The following is a 20,859-nucleotide window of genomic DNA, read 5'->3' as shown; positions in this document are numbered from 1 at the left end:
TTTTCCTGAGGGTTCCGATTCAGGGATTCATGGGCACTGGATCCTTCCCCAGATTCCAAACGGAATTGCAAGCTATTCTAACTGGTTTGAAACAAAACCAAACCACTTTTTAAAATATTTTTATTTGGGGGACACCTGGACGGCTCAGTGGTTGAGCGTCTGTCTTTGCCTCAAGGCGTGGCTGGCTCGCTGCATGAATCCTGCCTCTCCCTCTAGGTCTCTGCCCCCCGCCGCCGTGTCTCATGAATAAATTTTTAAAATTTTTATTTTAAAGCAATCTCTAAACCCAATGTGGAGCTCAATCTACAATCTCGAGACGAAGTCACATGCTCCAACGGAGTCCGCCAGGTACCCCAAATGTCCGCACCCGTCCCCTTTTCATTTGAGTAAAACATACTTATTGGCTGTTTCTAGTCTGTGTGCAGATGCGTGAGTTGAGTCTGAACCTGCCGAGGGGGCGTCCTGGGCCCTAGGTCCGGGAGGGCCTGTCACCGGACCTTTCCCACACTGAAAAACTTGAAAATCACGTCCGTGATTGTCTACATCAGAACCAAGGTGTAGGGGCAGCCCCAGTGGCTCAGCGGTTTAGCGCCGCCTGCAGCCCAGGGCGTGATCCTGGAGACGCTGGATCGAGTCCCATGTCAGGCTCCCTGCATGGAGCCCGCTTCTCCCTCTGCCTGTGTCTCTGCCTCTCTCTTTCTCTGTCTCTATGAATAAATAATAAATAAAATCTTTAAAAAAAAACCAAGGTGTATTTGCTTTACACCCAACAAAACTGAGAATGGACAGCGCGCTGTGTTCAGACGATCAGCACTGTTGGACTTGTGACGTTCTGGTCTCCGTCCTCCACCTGGGATTCGGGTTCTGCACCAACACAGTGGGCGCGGACCACGTAAGTGCATCCTCGCGGCCCTCCTGACCCCGGAAGCCGAGGACGGCAGTCTTCATCCACCGCCTCTCCCACTTCAGGTACCTTTCCTATAGACGCCCGTGCCCTCCCTGTCCCTGGGGCCCTTTCCAACCGCAAAGCCTGGGAGGTAGGAGCAGGGACCGGGCGGGACCGGGGAGCTGCGGGAAGCGCTTGGGGCGGCCACTGCCGCGCGGGCTCCGGGACCGGAAGTGACGTGAGGGCGCGCGCCGGATGTCCTCGTCGCGAGGGGCGGCGGGCTACGCCCCCGTGCGCCATCTGTCCGCGCCGACGCAGGAAGTGGGGACGCTACTGGCGCGCGCCGGGCGCTGTTTCTCCTCAGGCTCCGGGACCGGCGGTAGCGGCGACGGTAGCAGCAGCGGCAACAGCACAGGGGTGAGTGGCGGAGGGCCGGAGCGGGCGGCAGGCGCAGCCGCCTCCCTGAGCTCTTGGGACCAAGCGGACCCCGCGCGGCGCTGGGCGTTGAGGCGGCGTCGGGCCCGAACCCGGGCTCGTGGCGGCGGAGCCGAGGGACGAGGGTCCCAGCCGCGGCCGCGTCGCAGCGCCCCACGCCGGCCGCCCGGACCCTCCTGACGTCAGACCTCGGGCGCGGGGGGCCGGGGAGCGGGCTCAGCACCAAGGGGCTGTCCTGCCACCGGAGCGCGGGGGCGGCCCCCACCTGTCCGGCAGTTCCCCTCACGCCCCCCTGACGGCGGCCCCCCCACCGACGGCCGCCCCGACTACGCCCATTCCCATCACGGTAGTTGCCCTCACACCCGCCCCGACGACAACCCCTGCCGCCCCGTCGGCGCCCCCGCAGCCACACTGCCAGCGTCCTGCCCTTGCTCCAATTCTCTTCTCTTTGCAGTGTCTTAACTCCAATGGGTGATGAAAAGGACTCTTGGAAAGTGAAAACTTTAGATGAGATTCTTCAGGAAAAGAAAAGACGGAAGGAACAAGAAGAGAAAGCAGAGATAAAACGCTTAAAAAATGTAAGCCATGTTTTTTAAGTAAGTGGTTTTCTTAAAGGAGATTTAATTTCTTTGCCCTCGTTTTTCCATTAGAACAACGCTTCTTCGGTGAAGTTCTTTTGTACTTCCAAATGTCTCAGGTGAGCTCAAAATCTATTCTAAAATTAACAAAAACATTCAAATACTCAGTTTACATTGAAGACACGTTGATAACGTATTACAGCTGTGTGTAGATGGCAGGATCTACATGGAGCGTGAAGTACTTTGAGCCTAAATTCATTAGTGCTATTGGACTAAATTTTCTCATATCAGTATTTCTGTGTTTATGGCACCATCTCTAAGTTTGTTTAGGATAGTAGGAAGTTACATTGGAATTAATATTCTGTCTTTTCCTTTTTTGGTTTGCATAACATATTTAGAGAAACTTTTGATAATTTTGAAAGGGATATTGGCAGAAGTAGCTTCTGATAATGATAGTCACCCTTAACTATTTCTGAGATAGCACAAAGTATTTGGCATAAAATATGCTTTAAGACTCAATTTCAGGTTATATAAACAAGTAGCATACTTGGCAGAGTCTTAATATTCCTGATCCTGTATACTGGTTTCAGATTTTTCATCTCAGGTTCTGAATTTACAGAGTTTTAATCATAACGTTGTATGATTTGAGTGACTGTTTTTTATATTTCATAACATTGGTCCTTTCAAAGTATATGTGAAACCTTGTTTTTGGATGTTGGCAAGGTTTGATTATCATTAAAAAGACACTTATCTGTGAGGAAAATGACTTTCTCTTGCTTCTTAGTCTGATGACCGGGATTCCAAGCGGGATTCCCTTGAGGAGGGGGAGCTGAGGGACCACCGCATGGAGATTACAATACGGAATTCGCCATACAGAAGAGAGGACTCCATGGAAGACAGGTGGGGGTGAGGTGCACAATGAAGAAGGTGTCCAGGCTACACATTTGCTTCACTGTGGAGGCAGGATCGGTCCCACCATTACTTTGAAACTGTAGTCGTTTTCTTTTTTATTTTATTTTATTACTTATTTGTCAGAAGAGGGAGGAAGAGCATGTGAGCACAAGCAAGGGGAATGGTAGGCAGAGGGGAAGCAAACTCCCTGCTGAACAAGGAGCCCCATGTAGGACTCATCCCAGGACCCTAGGATTATGACCTGAACTGAAGGCAGAAGCTTAACTACAGTGTCCCCTTAATCGTGACTTTAGGTGTACCTCACAGTTGAGATGGACTCCGCAGGGTATCAGTTGCTACCTCACATCTCTTATGAAAAGATTGAATGAGGGGTGACTCAGTGGCTCAGTTGAAGTGTCTGCCTTCAGCTCAGGTCATTATCTCAGGGTCCTGGGATCAAACCTCACATCAGGCTCTCTGCTCAGCAGGGAGTCTGCTTCTCCCTCTTCCTTTGCCCCTTCCTCTCCACAAGTGGTCTCTCACTTTCTTTCTCTCAAATAAATAAAATTTTTTAGAAAGAAGGAAAAGATTGAGTGTATATCCCTTTCCTTGCAGTTGTCCTTTAGTCAAATCTACCCCATTCACAGACTACATTTATTTATTCTTTATTACTTTTTAAGATTTTTATTTTGGGGGGGGAGTGTGTGAGCAGAGGGAGGGGCAGAAGCAGAGAAGGAGAGACAGACACCTCACTGAGCAGGGAGCCCAATGTAGGGCTTGATCCCAGGACTCTGAGATCATGACCTGAGCTGAAGGCAGACATTTACAACTGAGTCCCCCAGGCGTCCCTCCCAAGGTACATTTACATAATTGTGCTGTGTGCTTTTAATGAGTAAAATCACTGCCTAAAATTGTACACAGATAAACCACACTACAGTATTGAAGTATATTAAGCAAGGCCTGTGGGCAGAAACATTTAGAAAAATGTTCTAAAGTTTCCTGCACCACTTGATTCCTTTTTTTTTTTTTTTTTTATACACTTGATTCCTTCTTGTATCCATCTTCAGTGCCCAATTATCCATCAAATAATTAAAACTAACCTAACCAGAAATTAAGAAACAGACATAGATCAAGAAGTCTCCCTGGATTTTGGTCATATAGGCAGTTGAAGATATCATTGAGGGACATTTGGAGTCATTAAATTACCATAATATCTTTTTTTTTTAACAGCATTATTGATGTATAAATGATAAATTACATATATATGAAGCGTGCAGTTTGATGTATTCATATACACTTGTGTGGTTGTCACCGTAATCAGGGTAATGAGCATATCCATTGCCCTCTAAAGTTTCCTCAGAGAGACGTCGTTAAACATACTCTTTGGTTTTTCACTTATACTTTTGATTTGAGTCTGTATTTAATAAGCAGTCTTGGCTTAAGTTTTGTAGTGTCCTGTTTAAAATGATGGTTTAGATTAAACTTTTTTGTATTCTGAACACTGTGTTTATCTGGGTTGGAGAAGCTCCATGGTGCTGTAATGTTCCTTGCATTACTTTCTTTACTATGATGTGATGCTGTTGTGTCTTATTTCAGAGGAGAGGAAGATGATTCTTTGGCTATCAAACCACCACAACAAATGTCTCGGAAAGAAAAAGCTCATCACAGGAAAGATGAAAAGAGGAAAGAGAAACGTAGGCATCGTAGCCATTCAGCGGAAGGGGGTACAGAAGCTTTATTTTTTAGTTTTTATTTATTTGTATCATGTTCAAGAATGGTCTGTTTCCTACATCATGATCTGCTGCTTTCTCCATAGCACAATTGAAAGAGAAGAGAAAGTGAAATTTTAGTTGAAAGCATAAATATTTTGTGGATCATTCTGTTTCATTTTCCTTCTGATGTTTTTCCCCTCTTGTTATGTTTTGGGTTAGTTTAAATGTAATTCTGTCTTAATTCAACAAGTATAGGGGATATATTTGCAATATTTATAGCAATTCAGTGTTGAATTAATTTAACTGGGGATAAAAAAGGATGATTGATGGAAGTCCAGATGGGTTTGATGTCCTACCATTATTATTAAAGAGTTCTTTTATGCCTAAGACTCTATGTATTTATTCACAAGAGACACAGAGGTAGAGACATAAGCAGAGGGATAAGCAGGCTCCCTGTGGGGAGCCCAATACCAGACTTAATCCCAGGACCCCGGGATCACACCTTGAGCCAAAGGCAGATGCTCAACCACTAAGCTACCCAGACGTCCATATTAAGAGATTCTTAAGGATGTTAATTAAGATGCCTTGGCATCTAGTTTTAATCTCATTGTTAAAAATGGCAGTTGATGAACAGGGTTCTGTCCCACCAGATGGAAATCCACCAGAAGGAGCTAAGCTTTGTCCTGTGTTCTTTATGAACAGTGCTGTTTGTTGGTTTTTAATTATGAAACTAGTATACAGCTGACCCTTGAACAACACTGGCTCGAATTCCGTGGTCTATTTGTATACGGCTATTTTCTGGTAAACCCAGGATGGTACCACAAACCTTTTGCCTCCCTCCTTTTTAATATTTTATTTATTCATTCATGAAAAACATAGGCAGAAGGAGAAGCAGGTTCCCTGCAGGGAGCCCAATGCAGGACTTGATCCCAGGACCCCAGGATCACACACTCAACCCCTGAGCCACCCAGGTGTCCCTCCTAATTCTTCTAATGATATCTCTTTTCTGTAGCTTACAGGATTGTAAGAGTACAGTAGGGAACACATATAACACGCAAAAGATGTGTTACTCAACTGTGTTGTCATTAAGACTTCTGATTAAGTGTTCAGGCTCAGTTATCCTTGGATTTCTGACTGCACTGGGTGTCCGTGCTCCTGCTGTGTGTTGTTCAGGGGTCAGCTAGTGTCCAATCATAGTTTAATACAGAAAATTGAAAGACAAGGCAAGAGTTACAATTCTATTCAGTCATAATCACATTATTTTTTCCTTGTTTGGAGCCTCACTGCATTGGGTTTTAAGTCCTCATTGTTTGTTTTTGTTTTTTTTTTTTTTTAACATAAAATTGTGATCGTTTTTCCAAGTCATTAATTAAATATTCTTTTCTTCATGGGGTTTTTTTTTTTTTAATTTTATTTTATTTATGATAGTCACAGAGAGAGAGAGAGAGAGAGGCAGAGACACAGGCAGAGGGAGGAGAAGCAGGCTCCATGCACCGGGAGCCCGACATGGGATTCGATCCCGGGTCTCCAGGATCGCGCCCTGGGCCAAAGGCAGGCGCCAAACCGCTGCGCCACCCAGGGATCCCTTCATGGGGTATTTTTAAATTAAGTTTTGGGAGTTGGACCCCTTTATGTGACACTCTCTTTCTCCTTAGGGAAGCACGCTAGAGCAAAGGAAAAAGAACGAGAGCACGAGCGCCGGAAGCGACACCGAGAGGAGCAGGATAAGGCTCGCAGAGAGTGGGAGAGGCAGAAGAGGAGGGAGATGGCTCGGGAACACTCCAGGAGGGAGAGGTGAGTGAGCGCAATTTGCTAAGGAGCCTGAACTGAGCACTCCTGATGGCCAGCAGCCCCGCAAAGTGACAAAAGACACACACAATAACCTGGCAGCATAACACAGATGTGATGCAGAAGTGGTTTGGGAGCCCAGAGTCATGGTGCAGTATTGTAGGGTGGTGCTAAGCAAGACATCTGTCCTGCGGGGATTGAGTTTTTACTGCATCTTTATTTATATATTATTATTATTTTTTAAGATTTTATTTATTCATGAGAGAGACGCGCGTGCGCGCGCACACACACACCCACACACGGGCGGGGGGTGGGGGGCAGAGACACAGGCAGAGGGAGAAGCAGGCTCCCTGCAGGAAGCCCGATGTGGGACTTGATCCCGGGACTCCAGGATCATGCCCTGGGCTGAAGGCAGGCACTCAACCGCTGAGCCACCTAGGCGTCCCTTTACTTCATCTTTAAAGACAGAAATGGGTGTGGGTCTTCCTGAGAAAAAATTGTGAAGGAAATGGAACTCTGTGTATTGGTTTCCTACAGGTGGAGGCTGCTGGGGGAAGTACTTGGAGCAGGGGGGACGGCCTGGCCATTGTGTCTCAAGACCCTGTATAAGAGTGTGATTTGTACCTGAAGGAAGGGGCATTGCTAGCAGGAGCTGGGTCTCTTAACTCAGACCCAGGAGTGAAGTTTCGAGGCCAAATGCATAATGATGGAAAGGGAAGGGAAGGTAGAATAGGAAGAAGTGATCTTCATAGATCTTGTCAGCTGTTGCCTGGTAAGGGGGAGGAGGAACTGTTAATACCTCTGAGCTTGGTACTTCAGGTTGGGGCATGCCTTGTGAGAAGGATGGGAGTGCTATGTACTATGTTTTCATTGCAGTACTGTGCTCGAGTATAGTAAGGCCCTCTCGGAGATAGCCCATTTCATGTATAGAAATTCTGACACACACTCTGTGCCCAAGAGAAGTCTGATGTAGAGTGATTTCATCATTTGCTCTGGGCAAGTATTTATTGAGGCCCTGCTCTGTTCTAGGTGTTCTAAGCTCTGTTCTAGGTGGCCCTAAGCCAGGAAAACCAAGGAAATACATTGCTTAGAGTTCTCTGCATCATAGCAGAAATAGACTGTGGTTTTTTTCAAACAAGGAAATCCTAAAGACTTTGTAGCAGCCTGGGAGCTGAGACACCAGACTCTTAGACATGAGTCTCCAACTACACCTCTGTGTGTACTTGGATTCCGAAGAGAAAGCATCTGTTTAGCCCTAGATCTGTTCATATGGGCCAGTAGAAACCAAGTGTTCCAGATTAGCAAGAACTTGAAATGGAGCAACAGAAATTATACTCTGAAGAATGGAGAGAATTGATGAAAGATGAGCAGAGCCTCAAAGGTCTGTGGGACAGTATTTTGTTCTAACATCCATGTAATTGGCGATTCCAGGAGAGGAGGAAGCAGCACAAAGATTTTTTTATATATAATGAAAAACGTTTATACATTTAAGAAGCTCAGTACCCCAGTAGGATAAATATAAAGTCAAATCAAAGTGAAACTGGTGAAGGACACCTGGGTGGTTCAATGCTTGAGTGTCTGCCTTTGGCTCAGGGCGTGATCCTGGTCCCAGGATCGAGTACCGCATTGGGCTCTCTGTGAGGACCATGCTTCTCCCTCATTCTGTCTGTCTGCCCCTCTCTCTCTGTCTCTCATGAATGAATGAATGAATGCTCCCTTTGTCTATCTGCCTCTCTGTGTCTCATGAATTAATTAATTAGTTAAACAGTGAAACTGGTTTCACTTTTCACAGAAGAAAATCTAGAAAGGCAGCGGGAGAAAAAATTACATAAAAGGGGGGCTTTAGTGTGATTGGTGGCTGACTTCTCAGAATCAGTGGGGGGCAGAAGGTAGAATGGCATGGTCGCACTGCTGAAAGAAAACCTGGCAACTGGGAATTCTGTATCCAGCAAATCTGCTCTTCAAAAGTGAGGAGAAATAAAGATAAACTGGTGGAATCCATTGTTAGTAAGACCCACCTTAAATACTCAGAAAAGACCTTTGTTTTGAATGGAAATGACAGCAGAAAGTAATCCTATTCAGGAGGAAAGAGAAGCTCCAGAAATGGTAAAGGCATAGGTTAACATAACAGAATCTACAAATGTTTCTTATTAACCTAATAAGGTGCATGCTGCTGTTGCTAGAGCAACTACTAGGAAAATAACCAACAAAGTAACAAACAGGTATTAACATGGCATTCTAAAAAATCCTTGTTTAAACCCAAAACGGGATCCCTGGGTGGCTCAGCGGTTTAGCACCTACCTTTGGCCCGGGGTGTGATCCTGGAGACCCGGGATCAGGTCCCTTGTCGGGCTCCCTGAGTGGAGCCTGCTGCACCCTCTGTGTCTCTGCCTCTTTCTTTCTCTGTCTCTCTCATAAATAAATAAATCTTAAAAAAAAAAAAAAAAAAAAAAAAAGGCAGAGAAACAGGACCTAAAAAGACAGAAAGAAGACATCAAAACAACAAAACTAAGTTCAGCCAAATCCGTAATTACATGAAACATGCAGTAGTTTCTATATCTCAGAGGGGTTCTTTGATAGCAAAGCAAGGTCCAGTATGTTGTCTGTAAGGAAGACCTCTTAGAGTGAAGGACAAAAATAGGGCAAAAGTAAACGTGTGGACAGAGATGTATCATACCCACAGCAACCACAGAGCACCAGTGGCTCAGCAATAGGCAAGGCATCAGAGTTCTCTAACAAGTCAGACCAGCACTGACACAGGCTTTCCAAAGACAGAAGGGTCTGTACGTCAGGAAGAAGTGATGGTGGTGAAAGAGTATGTGCCTGACAGCAGAAAAAATACGTGATGCAAAAACAAACAGCTGAAAGAAATAGGCAGTTCATCAAATCTAATTGGAAATTTCAGTTCCGGGATCCCTGGGTGGCGCAGCGGTTTGGCGCCTGCCTTTGGCCCAGGGCGCGATCCTGGAGACCTGGGATCGAATCCCACGTCAGGCTCCCGGTGCATGGAGCCTGCTTCTCCCTCTGCCTGTGTCTCTGCCTCTCTCTCTCTCTGTGTGACTATCATAAATAAATAAAAATTAAAAAAAAAAAAAAGGAAATTTCAGTTCCGATACTCTTGTTGATAGAACAAGTAGACAAAACAAGGATGTAAGGTGTCTAGAAAGTAGCCTGTACCGGCTCAGTCTCACCTGCATACAGCACTCCATCCACAGCTGCAGAGTTCACACTCACTTCAAGAGGGGATATTGTCCAACACAGATCACATGTGGTCCACACAACAAGTTTCAAATCCCAGAGAATTAAAATTGTACAAAGCACACCTTACCACAAAAGGATTAAAGTAGAAATCAACACAAAGCTGGGGAAATCTTCAACTTTGAATGTTCGGATATTCAACAGTCTTTTTCCAAATCACCCATGGCCCAAAGAAGAAATTAAAAGGAAAAGCAGGGGCACTGGGTGGTTTAGTCAGTTAAGCATCTGATTCTTGATCTCAGGGTCATGAGTTCAAGCCCTGCTTTGGGCGCCTCACTGAGCATGGAACTAAAAAAAAAAAACTTGAACTGCAGGAAAAACACAGCATGCCAAAAGTTAGGGATACAGAAAAAGCCGTGTTGTAGAGTGAGAGGTTTTGGTTTTTAAGCACTGATAAACAGAAAAGGAAATTGTCAGTCAGCATCCTGAGCTACCTCCAGAAAGCAGAAGAGAGAAGCAGGCTCAACCCAAAGCAAGCAGAAAGAATGTCCACAGAATCCGAAGCAGAGAAACAGTTTCGTGGGGCAGGCTAGAAGCTAGCCACAGATGGGCATGAGGGGCCATATCAGGTGATGGAAATGTTTTAAAACCAGCTTGTGATGATTACACAATTTTATAAATATATGAAAAATGGAATTCTGTGGTTGGATTTCATGTGTTAAATTACAGCTTTTATTTTGCAACAGTTTGGACTCCGGGCACATACAGAATAGTTCTAGAATCCCAGCCTTCTGCAGTGGTAACCTCTGATGGGCCCCAAGTTGGTACCAGTGATTGTACCACAGGCCTTGTTCCATTTTCACCATTCTTTATGCTCATTTCTGTTTGTGTGTACTGATACTCTTTTTTTCTTTTTTAAAAATATATTAGCTTTTTTTTTTTAAGATTTTATTTATTTATTCATGAGAGACACACACAGGCTCGTGGAGCCTGCCTCTCCCTCTGCCTGTGTCTCTGCCTTTCTCTTCTGTGTGTGTCTCTCATGAATAAATAAATAAAATCTTTTTAAAAAATAAATAAAATAAAATAAAAAGCCCTTTATGGTGCACCTGAGTGGCTTAGTTGGTTAAGTCTCTGCCTTTGGCTCAGGTCATGCTCTCAGGGTCCTGTGATCAAGCCTTGTGTTGGGCTTCCTGCTCAGCAGGGAGTCTGCTTCTCCCTCTGCCACTCACTTTAATTGTTCTCTCTCTTTGTCAAATAAAATCTTTAAAGAGCCCCTTATGGATTGAACAACCTAAATGACGATTTTTAAATTTCAAAAGCTCTTGGGGTAAAAAAAGAAAACTTTGTGTTTGCGGAGAGAGAGAGTTGGGCTGTGCTTGTTGCAGGGACCGCCTTGAGCAGCTGGAGAGGAAGCGGGAGAGGGAACGGAAGATGCGTGAGCAGCAGAAAGAGCAGCGAGAACAGAAAGAACGGGAGCGGCGCGCTGAGGAGCGACGCAAGGAACGCGAGGCCCGGAGGGAAGGTGTGTGGGGGCGCACTCTGCGGTTGGGGTGCTGTTCCCATGGGTGAGCTCAGGGCTGCGTAGTGACCCTGAAGGATGAAGTGCTCTGGATGGTGGCAGAGCCAAGTGGGGACAGGCCGTGGGGCTCAGGCTGGGGAGGGCCACAGTCCCTTGAGGTATGAGGTGAGGGTGTGCAGCCACAGGACCTTCCCAGACCTGGTTCTGGACAGCTGCACCAGGTGCCACATGTCACTTGTGTCTGCTGCCCATGCTGGTTAGGCATAGGCTTGAAGAGGTAGGTGGTGGCTCTTTTCTGACCAACAGAGAAGATTCTGGAAGGTCCATGTGGGTCCTCAGGAAGAGCTCGCTGCCTCCAGGCCAGTGCGGCCAGGGCTATGAGTACGTGTAGTGCGTCACTACCAGCCAGCGTGTGGGTGGGATCTGATCGAGGTTGGGCTCCGCTGGAGATGGTGCTGCCACGCCACCTCCCGCTGTGTTTGGCGCCCCAGTTTCTGCACATCACCGAACGATGAGAGAAGACTATGGTGACAAAGTGAAAGCAAGCCACTGGAGTCGCAGCCCGCTACGGCCACCTCGGGAAAGGTTTGAGCTGACGGACGGCCGGAAGCCAGGTGAGGGTGCGCAGAACCTCCTTGGGCCAGCCTGCCACAGCTCTCTGGTGACAAATAGTCTAGCCCAAAATTCACTCTTTTTGTGCAATGAAATGATAGGCTCAAGTGTTTTCGTATCATGTGGTGGGACCATCATTTGTGTGAAGCCTATTTGTCTGTTGGTGGGGACATTGGTTACAGGTCTTTGAGAGCAGTGTGGGTGAGCTGTGTTGTCCTACAGACCACAGTCTCTGCATGGAGCTGCCATCAGGTCTTGTTTATTGTAAAATGTTTTCCATGTTCACCTTTGATGGTTTGTTTCGTAAGTAAAAGAAGAGAAAATGGAAGAGAGAGACCTGCTGTCTGATCTACAAGACGTCAGTGATAGTGAAAGGAAAAGCAGCTCTGCCGAGTCCTCATCAGGTAACCACCAGCTCTGCTGCCACATGGGGAGGGCCCACCACCCCCTGCCATGCACTTCCAGCTGTTTTCTTCCTGAAGCGGAGTCGGGGTCAGGTTCAGAGGAGGAGGAGGAGGAAGAAGAGGAGGAGGAAGAGGAGGAAGAGGAGGAGGGGAGCAGCAGTGAAGAATCAGAGGAGGAGGAGGAGGAGGAAGAGGAGACGGGAAGCAACTCCGAGGATGCGTCTGGGCAGTCGGCTGGTGAGGAGGGCACAGGGCACCATGGTTTCATTTGGTGTTTAGAAACAAGAGAAATCATTTGAACTCTTGATTTAAAAATATTTCCAAACAGAAAATCCTATGGTATCTGGGACTCACATGAGACTCTAAAATTGGTTATTTACAGTGGTTCTTGCTTTCCATTAGCTGAAGGAGATCCTGTTTGTGCCTCTAGAGGTTCTGGAGAGCCCTAGAAAGAGGCAGAACCCAAACTTGTGTGGTGCGGGGGCCTTGCAGGTCTGAGCAGACGTCCTCTCTGTCTTACAGAGGAAGTGAGTGAGGACGAGATGAGTGAGGACGGGGAGCGGGAGAGCGAGAACCACGTCCTTGTTGGTGAGCGGCATCCCTGTTGGATGGTCCTTCCCTCCACTGCCCCTTGGCACTGCAGCCCTTTCTGAAGCAAGTAGATCACCATCTTGTGTGCGTAGCCCGACCCAGAGACATAAGCAGCCAACTCCCTGAGAGATGCGCTTGTGACTGTGGAGGGCCAGCATCCCTTCCTGGGGCCACACTGAGCATTGTCCAGAGTGTCACCATGGCTTAGATGTGGCAGGGAGGTGCCCTCAGGCCCTGGGACAAGTCCTGGGTGTGCTGCCTCTGAGCTCCTGCTCCAGTCAGCACCTCCTGGTGCTCACAGCTGAGCTGGTAAACCCCAAGACCCCAGCGCCCTCTGTCCAGGATGGTGGGATACGCAGCCCGTATACAGCATCCACATGCCCTCACTGTTCCCCCTGCCCCAGGGCAGGAGAGGGGTGATGATGTTGCTTGTTCCTGGTTCCATAATTGGGTTTAATTTTTGAAGTTCCAGAGTCCCGATTTGATCGAGACTCCGGTGACAGTGAGGAAGGGGAGGAAGAAGCCGGTGAGGGCACTCCACAAAGCAGTGCCCTGACTGAAGGAGACTTCGTGCCCGACTCTCCTGCCTTGTCACCCATTGAACTCAAACAGGAGCTGCCCAAGTACCTCCCTGCCCTGCAGGTCAGACGTCCTCCCCACCCCGGGGCTATTTCAGCTTTGCTGATTGTGGACAAGGCCGGTAGCTAAGAACACATGGGGGGCCCCTGGTGGGTATCTGCCACCAGAGTCATACATGCAGCCAGGGAAGCCAGGGCTTTGGAGATGGGGTGCTGTGGGTGCTTCTGTCCTCGGTGTTCATTTATTGTGGGACCTGCAGGCCAGGCCTGGCTCAGAAGGATGGGTCCTTCTGAGGTTTTGTCCATGTTGGTTTTATCTCTTAAGCATATCCTCACTGAAGAAACTGGAGAGGAGGGCTACTCCTGGCACCGCCCCCAGATTCCAGGCAGGGTTTACTGCATGTGTAAGTATGGCTGCAGCTGCTGCATCCTCACAACCTGCTGCTTTCCAGGGCTGTCGAAGCGTGGAAGAATTCCAGTGCTTGAACAGGATCGAAGAAGGCACTTACGGGGTAGTGTACAGAGCAAAGGACAAGAAGACAGGTGTGTACAGTGTTGGGGTGTCCCCCGAGGGGGGAAGGGGAGATGTGGCACAGAGAACCTGTCCTCAGGCAGGAAGGAGTTTCTTCTGAGGAGCATTGTCCATGGGTGTACCCACTGCAATTTCTCGGGCCCAATCTGTCATGTTTACTGTGCACAGCCTCTCTGGGGCCATCTGCACGCACTGTGACAGAGGCAGGGTGTCCTGCTGGAGCCACAGCCAGTTTGCAGGGACTGAGATCCAGGCGTGGCTGTCCTGGCCTTTGGCACCCTCAGTGTCAAGGTCACTGAACACAGTTCCAATTCTCCTGGGAGTCCTCCCTCCCCAGATGCCTGGGTATGGACTCATCTTACCTGTGAGCGCCAGCTAATGACTCGTGGGCCCATGAGCAGTTGACTCGGTGCCTGTGGAGTCCAGAGGTCAGCCAGACCATGAGGCTCTGCACTTGCTTGGTTGTGACAGCAGGTACTTCGGCCCCATAGCAGAGTATGGAGTCTGGTAAGCGATAGCACCTGAGCAGGTGTGTGAGCCATGGACCAGAAGCTTCCCCAGCACCGAGGCTGGGTATTGGAAACTCAGGGAGGCCACCTAAGACCCTGGTGGATGTTTCTGTGCAATGTTGAGGTTTGCTGAGTCTCATTGCAAATCACAGAGAGAAATGGGAAAATTTTCAGCTATTTTAGACAAAAGCTGGTCTAGAAATAGGCCTAATGTTTCTGTTGGGCAACAGATTTGGGCTTTTTTATGTGGTGCTGATGTGATACGGGATTTTCCAATTAAAACAAGGCTTTTCAGTGCAAAACAAACACTTCCCAGGTCCCAGCCAAGTGTGTGTATGTAAAAGGTTTTCTCAGACTGTCTCTGAATCATTTTCAGATGAAATTGTGGCTTTGAAGCGGCTGAAGATGGAGAAGGAGAAAGAGGGCTTCCCGATCACCTCTCTCAGAGAGATCAACACCATCCTGAAGGCGCAGCACCCCAATATTGTCACTGTCCGGGTATGGCAGCCCCCAAAATGTCCATGCCCTGATGTCCATCACATGGTCTAGTTCCCTACCGTCTCTGCATGCCCATGCCCCAGGAATCAACCACTGTAGGGGTGGGGCCTGAGAGGAGCAGGGCACCCACAGACCGGCTTTCCTTCTCTAGGAAATAGTCGTGGGCAGCAATATGGACAAGATCTACATAGTGATGAACTACGTGGAACATGACCTCAAAAGCCTGATGGAGACCATGAAGCAACCTTTCCTGCCAGGTGGGGCCCTCTGGCCAGTGTCCCCAATGAGAAACATCCCATGCTTGGGCTGCCCAAGCTGCAGGCCGTGTCCCTGACCTTGTAACTCTGACCTCCTCATGCTGTGCACGAGTGTTTGCGCATGTGAGGGCCATGCTGAGCTGGGAGCCTCCCCAGGATGGACACACCCCAAGAAACCTGGTTGCTGCTGAGGTGGGTAGATAACCTGGGACTGACCCTTTGCTCTCTAGGGGAGGTGAAGACCCTGATGATCCAGCTGCTGCGTGGGGTGAAGCACCTACATGACAACTGGATCCTGCACCGGGACCTCAAGACGTCCAACCTGCTGTTGAGCCACGCCGGCATCCTCAAGGTAATAGGGCTCACCCCACGGGGCCCGATGCCCGGGCCTCGGGGGCCTGCCCATAGCCCACCCTACATCCTTGCAGGTAGGGGACTTTGGCCTGGCAAGGGAGTACGGGTCCCCTCTGAAGGCCTACACTCCAGTGGTGGTGACCCTGTGGTACCGTGCCCCAGAGCTGCTGCTGGGTGCCAAGGTGAGTGCCGGGGGCTGTGGGGGCCTAACCTGCGCTCACTGCCCCACCAGCCCTGAGTGTGCCCCCTGGCCTCCCAGGAGTACTCCACGGCTGTGGACATGTGGTCGGTGGGCTGCATCTTTGGGGAGCTGCTGACTCAGAAGCCACTATTCCCTGGGAAGTCGGAAATCGATCAGATCAACAAAGTGTTTAAGGTTTGTCTGTGGCTCCTACCTGCAGGGCATCCTGTGAGGTGTACGCAGGCACTCAGGACCAGACCCTTCCCTGCAGGCTGTGGCTGTTCTGAGACATCTCTCTCTGTCTCTCTCTCAGGACCTGGGGACCCCCAGTGAGAAAATCTGGCCTGGCTACAATGACCTCCCCGCAGTCAAGAAGATGACCTTTACTGAATACCCCTATAATAATCTCCGCAAACGCTTTGGGGCCCTGCTCTCAGACCAGGGTTTCGATCTCATGAACAAGTGTGTAAACATGCAGGGCATGCGCCCCCTATGCCCCAGCCCACGCCCACCCCTACTCCTGTGCCAGGTGCCAATTGCTCTTGTCCTCCCAGGTTCCTGACCTACTTCCCTGGGCGGAGAGTCAGTGCAGAGGATGGCCTCAAGCATGAGTACTTCCGAGAGACGCCCCTCCCCATCGACCCGTCGATGTTCCCCACGTGGCCCGCCAAGAGTGAGCAGCAAAGGGTGAAGCGTGGCACGAGCCCACGGCCGCCGGAAGGAGGCCTAGGCTACAGCCAGCTGGTGAGGGACAGGGCTAGCAGAGGAGGAGGGAAGGTGTGGGGGCTCCCTGAGGCGGGGCTGGCCCGGCCGGGGCCCCACGGCACCACTTGCTCCCCAGGGCGACGACGACCTGAAGGAGACGGGTTTCCACCTCACGACCACAAACCAGGGGGCCTCAGCTGCGGGCCCTGGCTTCAGCCTCAAGTTCTGAGGTTCTGTACGGAGCCCACCCCAGCCCCATCGGGGCAGCTCAGGAACACTCGGCGGGGGTCGGTGCTGGAGGCAGCATGCAGGTCCAGACCCAAGCCCTGCTTTGTGTGTACTCAGCTGCCACAGGCTGGGACGGCCCTGGATCTCCACCTCAAGTCTCAGACTGCCTGTTCTGTTTGCTTTTCCACGTTTCATTTTTATTTTATCTTGGCTTGTAAATTTGTAGAATTAAATCACATTTTCCTTGTTGTGGAAGGAAAGGCTATATTTTTTCAGATGTGTCAGACTTGCCCTGCAAGGAGTGGGCGGGCGTCAGTAGGTGGCCAGTGTGGACAGCATATCCCTGACACGCAGACTTGTATGCTGACCCCTGGGGGCTGTGGTGTGAGAATATAGCCTTGATTTGGAATGAAGCCATGGCGGGGGGGATTTTTCTACTTTTAATCTTCACTCTCCTGCTTCACACCTTCCTGCCCCTCAGGGCATCCACAGCCCCAGGCACCCCAGAGCCTGGCGTGTGAGCCCTTGGCCACAGTGAGTTTTGTACAAGATCATTAACGCATTTTAAGACCACAGTAAAATATTCCTGGAGGAAAGCTGTGGTATGTCCTTTCCAGCCCCTAGGGGACTGGTCCTTCACTCGTGCTGCCTGGAGGGGCCTCAGACCCATGCTCTCTGGAAAAAGGATGGTGGGAGGAAGGATGCCTCTGACCCATGTGTCCCGCCAGGTCTCCAGCTCCCAGTCTAGCTGGACAGGGTGTAGCTCTGGCAAAGGGGGCCACCTGCCCTTGCCCAGGCCTTCCACCTGCCCCTTGTATTGGCACTACCACAGATCCTGTCTGGGGCCCCACTCCTGGGCCTCACTCGCCCCAACCCCCATCCCTCTCCCCCCAGAGGCCTGCCCTTCACAGCCTTCCTGCCTCACCCATCCTTGAGCAAACCTACCACATACCCAGGCCCCCCGGGGCTCCTCGGGTTCAGCCTGCTCTCCCAAAGATGCTGTTCACATTTGGGTGTCAGTTTACCCCATTTCTCCAGGACCAGCCAGGAAAAACCCTCTTGGCCTTGGCTTCTGAGGCTTCTTGGCTTCTTGGCTTCCACACCCCAGGCCACTGCAGGGAAGTCAGGAGTCCTGGCCCCAGGCTCCCCACGTCAAGCTGAGCACAGGCTGAGTGGCCCCACCCCACAGAGCCCAAAGCTGGTCCCCCTCCCTCCCAAGAAAGGGTGCGCAGACTTCAGAGAATAAGTGCTTTATCAGCAGCCTCAGCCGGGCAGGACACTCAGCCCCGCACTCGGACTCGCCAGGAGTAGGTGCTGAGCACACGCTGCCGCCGGCGCACCACACACGTGTACGTGCCCTCGTTGATGGCGTTGGCAATGATGCTCAGATGTGCCTCGCCCAGTGCCAGGTAGCCAGGGTAGGAGAACTCCAGGGGTTCCTGGTCCTTGTACCAGCTGCGAGGAGGGTGGGAGGGCTGGGCAGGGTCCTGAGCCCCCACTGCCCCCCCCCCCCGGGGTCATGGGGCAGGGCCACTCACTACACTTTGCCTTTCTTGTGAAGGATCTTCTGGCCACATCGGAAGGTCACGTTCCGGCCCTCAGGCACCAGCCTGGTCTTGGTCCTGGGTGGTGGTGCAGTGGCGGCCACCGTGGGGAAGGGGAACTCTATTCGGTGTGGGGGAAGAGGGGTCAGAGGGGCCACATAGTGCCCTGCCTCTGACCATACCCAAGCCAGGAATTGGGCCTCACCATAGCAGAAGTCACAGCTGCTGGGGCAGAGCCTCTTCATGAGCCTCCGGCGGGTATCACAAAATCCCCTCCGAGCCCAGGATGTGCACACGAACAGCCGGTCTAGGCAGCCTGCAGGAGGGCAACAGGGCCTTAGGGCCAGCCTGCCAGCCCGCCGGCCTGCCCACCTGCCCACCTACCCACAGCACTTACCATAGAGTCGGTGCAGCCCCCACAGCTCATCCTGCGACAGGGTCTTCCAGCCACGCAGAGTGGCATTAAGGTGCATGAGCGCCCGGCCATGCTGTGAGTGCATCAGGCCCAGGGCATGGCCAATCTCATGGGCCGCCACGTGCACCAGGTCAGTGAGCCAAACGCCTGCAGGTCCCGTGGGTCAGGCCCTCGAACCCTGGCCCAGCTCTCCCAGCTTTGCCCACCAGCCTCACTTGCCGTGGCCACATCTGCAGTGTGGCCACAGAGCCTCCCTCAGCACAGCCATGGGAAGATAAGAATGTTCCAGGCCAGCAGAGGCAGTGAGCTCGGCCCCCAGGAATGTAACTCCAGCTCCCTCTCCAGCAGCAGGGGGCGGGGGTGGGGGGTGGTTCGGGGCTCCTGGAACCCAGGCCTATGGCCTCCTCCCAGCCTCTTCTTCCTGCCTCCTCAACCCCAAATCGCAGCCACCACCCCCAAAGCCCTCCTGCTCTGCCCACCGAGGTGCAGAGGGCCCCACAGGAGGCCAGGCCATCACCTTTCTTCCAGCTGTAGCGTGTGGGCCCCAGAACCCAGTATTCGCTGTCATCAAAGTGGATGCCACCGTGCGGGGGAAAGAAGGCGTGAGCCAGCTCGCCTGTTGGGCCATCGAAGCAGTGGTGCAGCGCGGAGACCAGGCAGTCCGTATGGTTGACCGGGTAGAAGCCTGGGGGAGCACAGGGCTGAGAGGGGGCCACAGGGCCAGGTGGGGGCGGGGGCACGACGCCCACCTATGCGCAGGTCGCTGGGCTGCTCAGGGGCCACCTCTCGGAAGCTGAAGGGGGACACGTCACTCCACATGCGAAAGGCAGTGGCCAGGCCCCGCCGGGTCTCACTGGGGCTCAGCAGGTTCCGTGGGAAGGAGAGGATCCTGGGATGGGGGTCAAGGTCAGGGGTGGCGGCCAGGCTAGGCAAGTTCCCTCACCCCCACCATCTGGGCCCCGGTCACACCTGTAGGTGAGGTTGAAGTGGTCCCAGCGCAGCCTGGCTGGGGTCAGCGTGTAGCGGCGTCTGCGGGGTGCCTGGAGGGGCAAGGGACTGGGTCCTGGGGTGGCGAAGACACCCACAGGGTAGGGTGCGGCGAGGTCTCCCTTCAAGGAAAGCGAGTACTCTTGGGGAGGAAGTAGGGATCATCCCCACATCTGAAAACACTCAGAGAAAGAACTAAAGAAAATGGGGCGGGGTGCGTGGTTCAGGGACCTTTTTTGGTCTCTGCATTTTCAGGTTTTTCACCCCAGCAAGGGTGTTACTTTACAGCCTGGGTGGGGGGAAAGGTGACTGACCACAGGCGGGGTCTGAGTGGGTGGAGCCGGAGGCCTGCTGCCGGCTTCCCCCCCCCCTTCCCTCCCCCCAACCAGGGACACGCAGGCTCCTGGACCCTCAGGCCGCTGGCCCCTCTGCCCATCCCCGGCTGCTCTCACCTGCGCTGCGCTGGCCCCCAGCCGGGCTGCAGGGGCCCCGGGCCGCGCCAACAGCAGGAGCACCGGCAGCAGGCACAGGGCGCCCAGCACAGCTCCCAGCCAGCGAGCCTGGGCTTGGGCCCCCGACGCTGCTGAGGACACGCAGGCCCCGAGGCCCATGGCGCCTGCGGACTCGCTGTCGGGGCCTAGAGCCCACTGGGGCTGGGCGGGGAGGCGCTGCAATCGGCTCCGGTTACAGGGGTGGGTGCTGGGGGAGGCGCGCCCCTGAAGGGAACCAGCTGGCCGTCCCGCCGTCAGGACAACCCCGCTGCCTGCCTGAAGTGCGGACCCGGGGCCTGTGGGTCGGTGGCAGCAGCCTGGGCAGGGCCTGCTGGGCGGGGTCACTTGGGGAGGGGGGGACGAGGAGGGCCCAGCAGCAAGGGAAGGGATAGATGCCAGAGGCTCAGGCCCAGGGAAGGGTAGTCAGTTGGGGTCCTGAGAGAGCTCTTTTCCTGGATGGGGTGTCCCCCAGTCCCCCTACTCCTGAATGAGACCTGGGAGTGGAGCCTGCATTCTAGCCAACTTGGGACCTGTCCCCTGCCCTTGCAGCTGCCTGACCAGGTCTCTGAGAGGGGTGGGGATGAGGAGAGTGGAGTACTGGGCACTGGGCAGGGAAGAGGTCGGGGCGAGACGCAGGGGAGGGGGCAGGCGCAGGCGGCATGGGGATGCTGTCAGGGAGGACCCAGCTGCTACGGGAGCTGGAGGGAAGAGACCCCATGGGAGCTAGTGGGGAAGCGCATGGAGTGCGGCGGCTGTGGGAGCCAAGAACTGTTCCCCTGGCTGGGGCCAAGGTCTGGAACAGCCGGATGGGGAGGCGAGGAAGCAGCGTCCTGAGGCCGGAAACCTCCAGCCTCAAAGGGTTATTGGTGTGGGCCCCTCGGGGCTGGGGGACCTGGGATTGGGGACGCCTGGCCAGAGGGACAGGGAGCAGAGGGAGAGGCAGAGGGCCAGGCCGGCTGGGGG

General features: G+C 52.1%; 2 protein-coding genes across 6 annotated transcripts; one reads left to right on the top strand and one right to left on the bottom strand.

Annotated features, from left to right (window-relative positions):
• The first annotated feature begins 1,127 nt into the window (after positions 1 to 1,127).
• LOC112926165 (cyclin-dependent kinase 11B) lies at positions 1,128 to 16,714 on the top strand. Of its 3 annotated transcripts, XM_026007130.2 has the most exons (21): positions 1,170 to 1,303; positions 1,776 to 1,899; positions 1,972 to 2,018; positions 2,684 to 2,799; positions 4,387 to 4,514; positions 6,158 to 6,296; positions 10,877 to 11,013; positions 11,502 to 11,624; positions 11,931 to 12,026; positions 12,105 to 12,263; positions 12,549 to 12,614; positions 13,084 to 13,259; positions 13,648 to 13,738; positions 14,613 to 14,734; positions 14,886 to 14,991; positions 15,222 to 15,343; positions 15,420 to 15,527; positions 15,605 to 15,721; positions 15,840 to 15,988; positions 16,081 to 16,270; positions 16,368 to 16,714. In XM_026007130.2, exons 3-21 carry the CDS (start codon positions 2,010 to 2,012, stop codon positions 16,458 to 16,460), a joined length of 2,247 nt encoding a protein of 748 aa, XP_025862915.1. In that variant the 5' UTR covers positions 1,170 to 1,303; positions 1,776 to 1,899; positions 1,972 to 2,009; the 3' UTR covers positions 16,461 to 16,714. The 3 variants fall into 3 exon arrangements, with proteins under 3 accessions (XP_025862913.1, XP_025862915.1, XP_072587082.1); XM_026007128.2 differs by lacking the exon at positions 1,972 to 2,018 and having other exon boundaries at positions 1,128 to 1,303; XM_072730981.1 differs by lacking the exon at positions 1,170 to 1,303 and having other exon boundaries at positions 1,882 to 2,018.
• A 979-nt stretch (positions 16,715 to 17,693) lies between these two features.
• MMP23B (matrix metallopeptidase 23B) lies at positions 17,694 to 20,283 on the bottom strand. Of its 3 annotated transcripts, none has more exons than XM_026007125.2 (8): positions 19,858 to 20,283; positions 19,388 to 19,527; positions 19,168 to 19,307; positions 18,936 to 19,103; positions 18,401 to 18,565; positions 18,209 to 18,319; positions 17,998 to 18,124; positions 17,694 to 17,914 (listed from the first exon to the last, which is right to left on the bottom strand). In XM_026007125.2, the coding sequence occupies exons 1-8, from the start codon at positions 20,014 to 20,016 to the stop codon at positions 17,740 to 17,742; spliced, it is 1,185 nt and encodes a 394-aa protein (XP_025862910.1). In that variant the 5' UTR covers positions 20,017 to 20,283; the 3' UTR covers positions 17,694 to 17,739. The 3 variants fall into 3 exon arrangements, with proteins under 3 accessions (XP_025862910.1, XP_025862912.1, XP_025862911.1); XM_026007127.2 differs by having other exon boundaries at positions 18,936 to 19,034; XM_026007126.2 differs by having other exon boundaries at positions 19,388 to 19,458.
• Positions 20,284 to 20,859: the final 576 nt, after the last annotated feature.

The sequence above is a fragment of the Vulpes vulpes genome, chromosome 12, assembly GCF_048418805.1.
Source record: "Vulpes vulpes isolate BD-2025 chromosome 12, VulVul3, whole genome shotgun sequence".
Lineage (NCBI taxonomy): Eukaryota > Metazoa > Chordata > Mammalia > Carnivora > Canidae > Vulpes > Vulpes vulpes.
Note: the sequence above shows the minus strand (reverse complement) of the source record. Positions and strands in the feature narration are given on the sequence as shown.

Coding starts and splice junctions, on each gene's coding strand:
- LOC112926165 (XM_026007128.2), top strand. CDS start 1,789: ATGGGTGATGAAAAGGACTCTTGGAAAGTGAAAACTTTAGATGAGATT. Junction 4,515..6,157: donor TAGCCATTCAGCGGAAGGGG/GTACAGAAGCTT, acceptor CTTTCTCCTTAG/GGAAGCACGCTAGAGCAAAG. Junction 13,739..14,612: donor AGCAAAGGACAAGAAGACAG/GTGTGTACAGTG, acceptor AATCATTTTCAG/ATGAAATTGTGGCTTTGAAG.
- MMP23B (XM_026007125.2), bottom strand. CDS start 20,016: ATGGGCCTCGGGGCCTGCGTGTCCTCAGCAGCGTCGGGGGCCCAAGCC. Junction 19,528..19,857: donor TGGGGGCCAGCGCAGCGCAG/GTGAGAGCAGCC, acceptor CTTTCCTTGAAG/GGAGACCTCGCCGCACCCTA. Junction 18,320..18,400: donor GGGGCTGCACCGACTCTATG/GTAAGTGCTGTG, acceptor GCCCTCCTGCAG/GCTGCCTAGACCGGCTGTTC.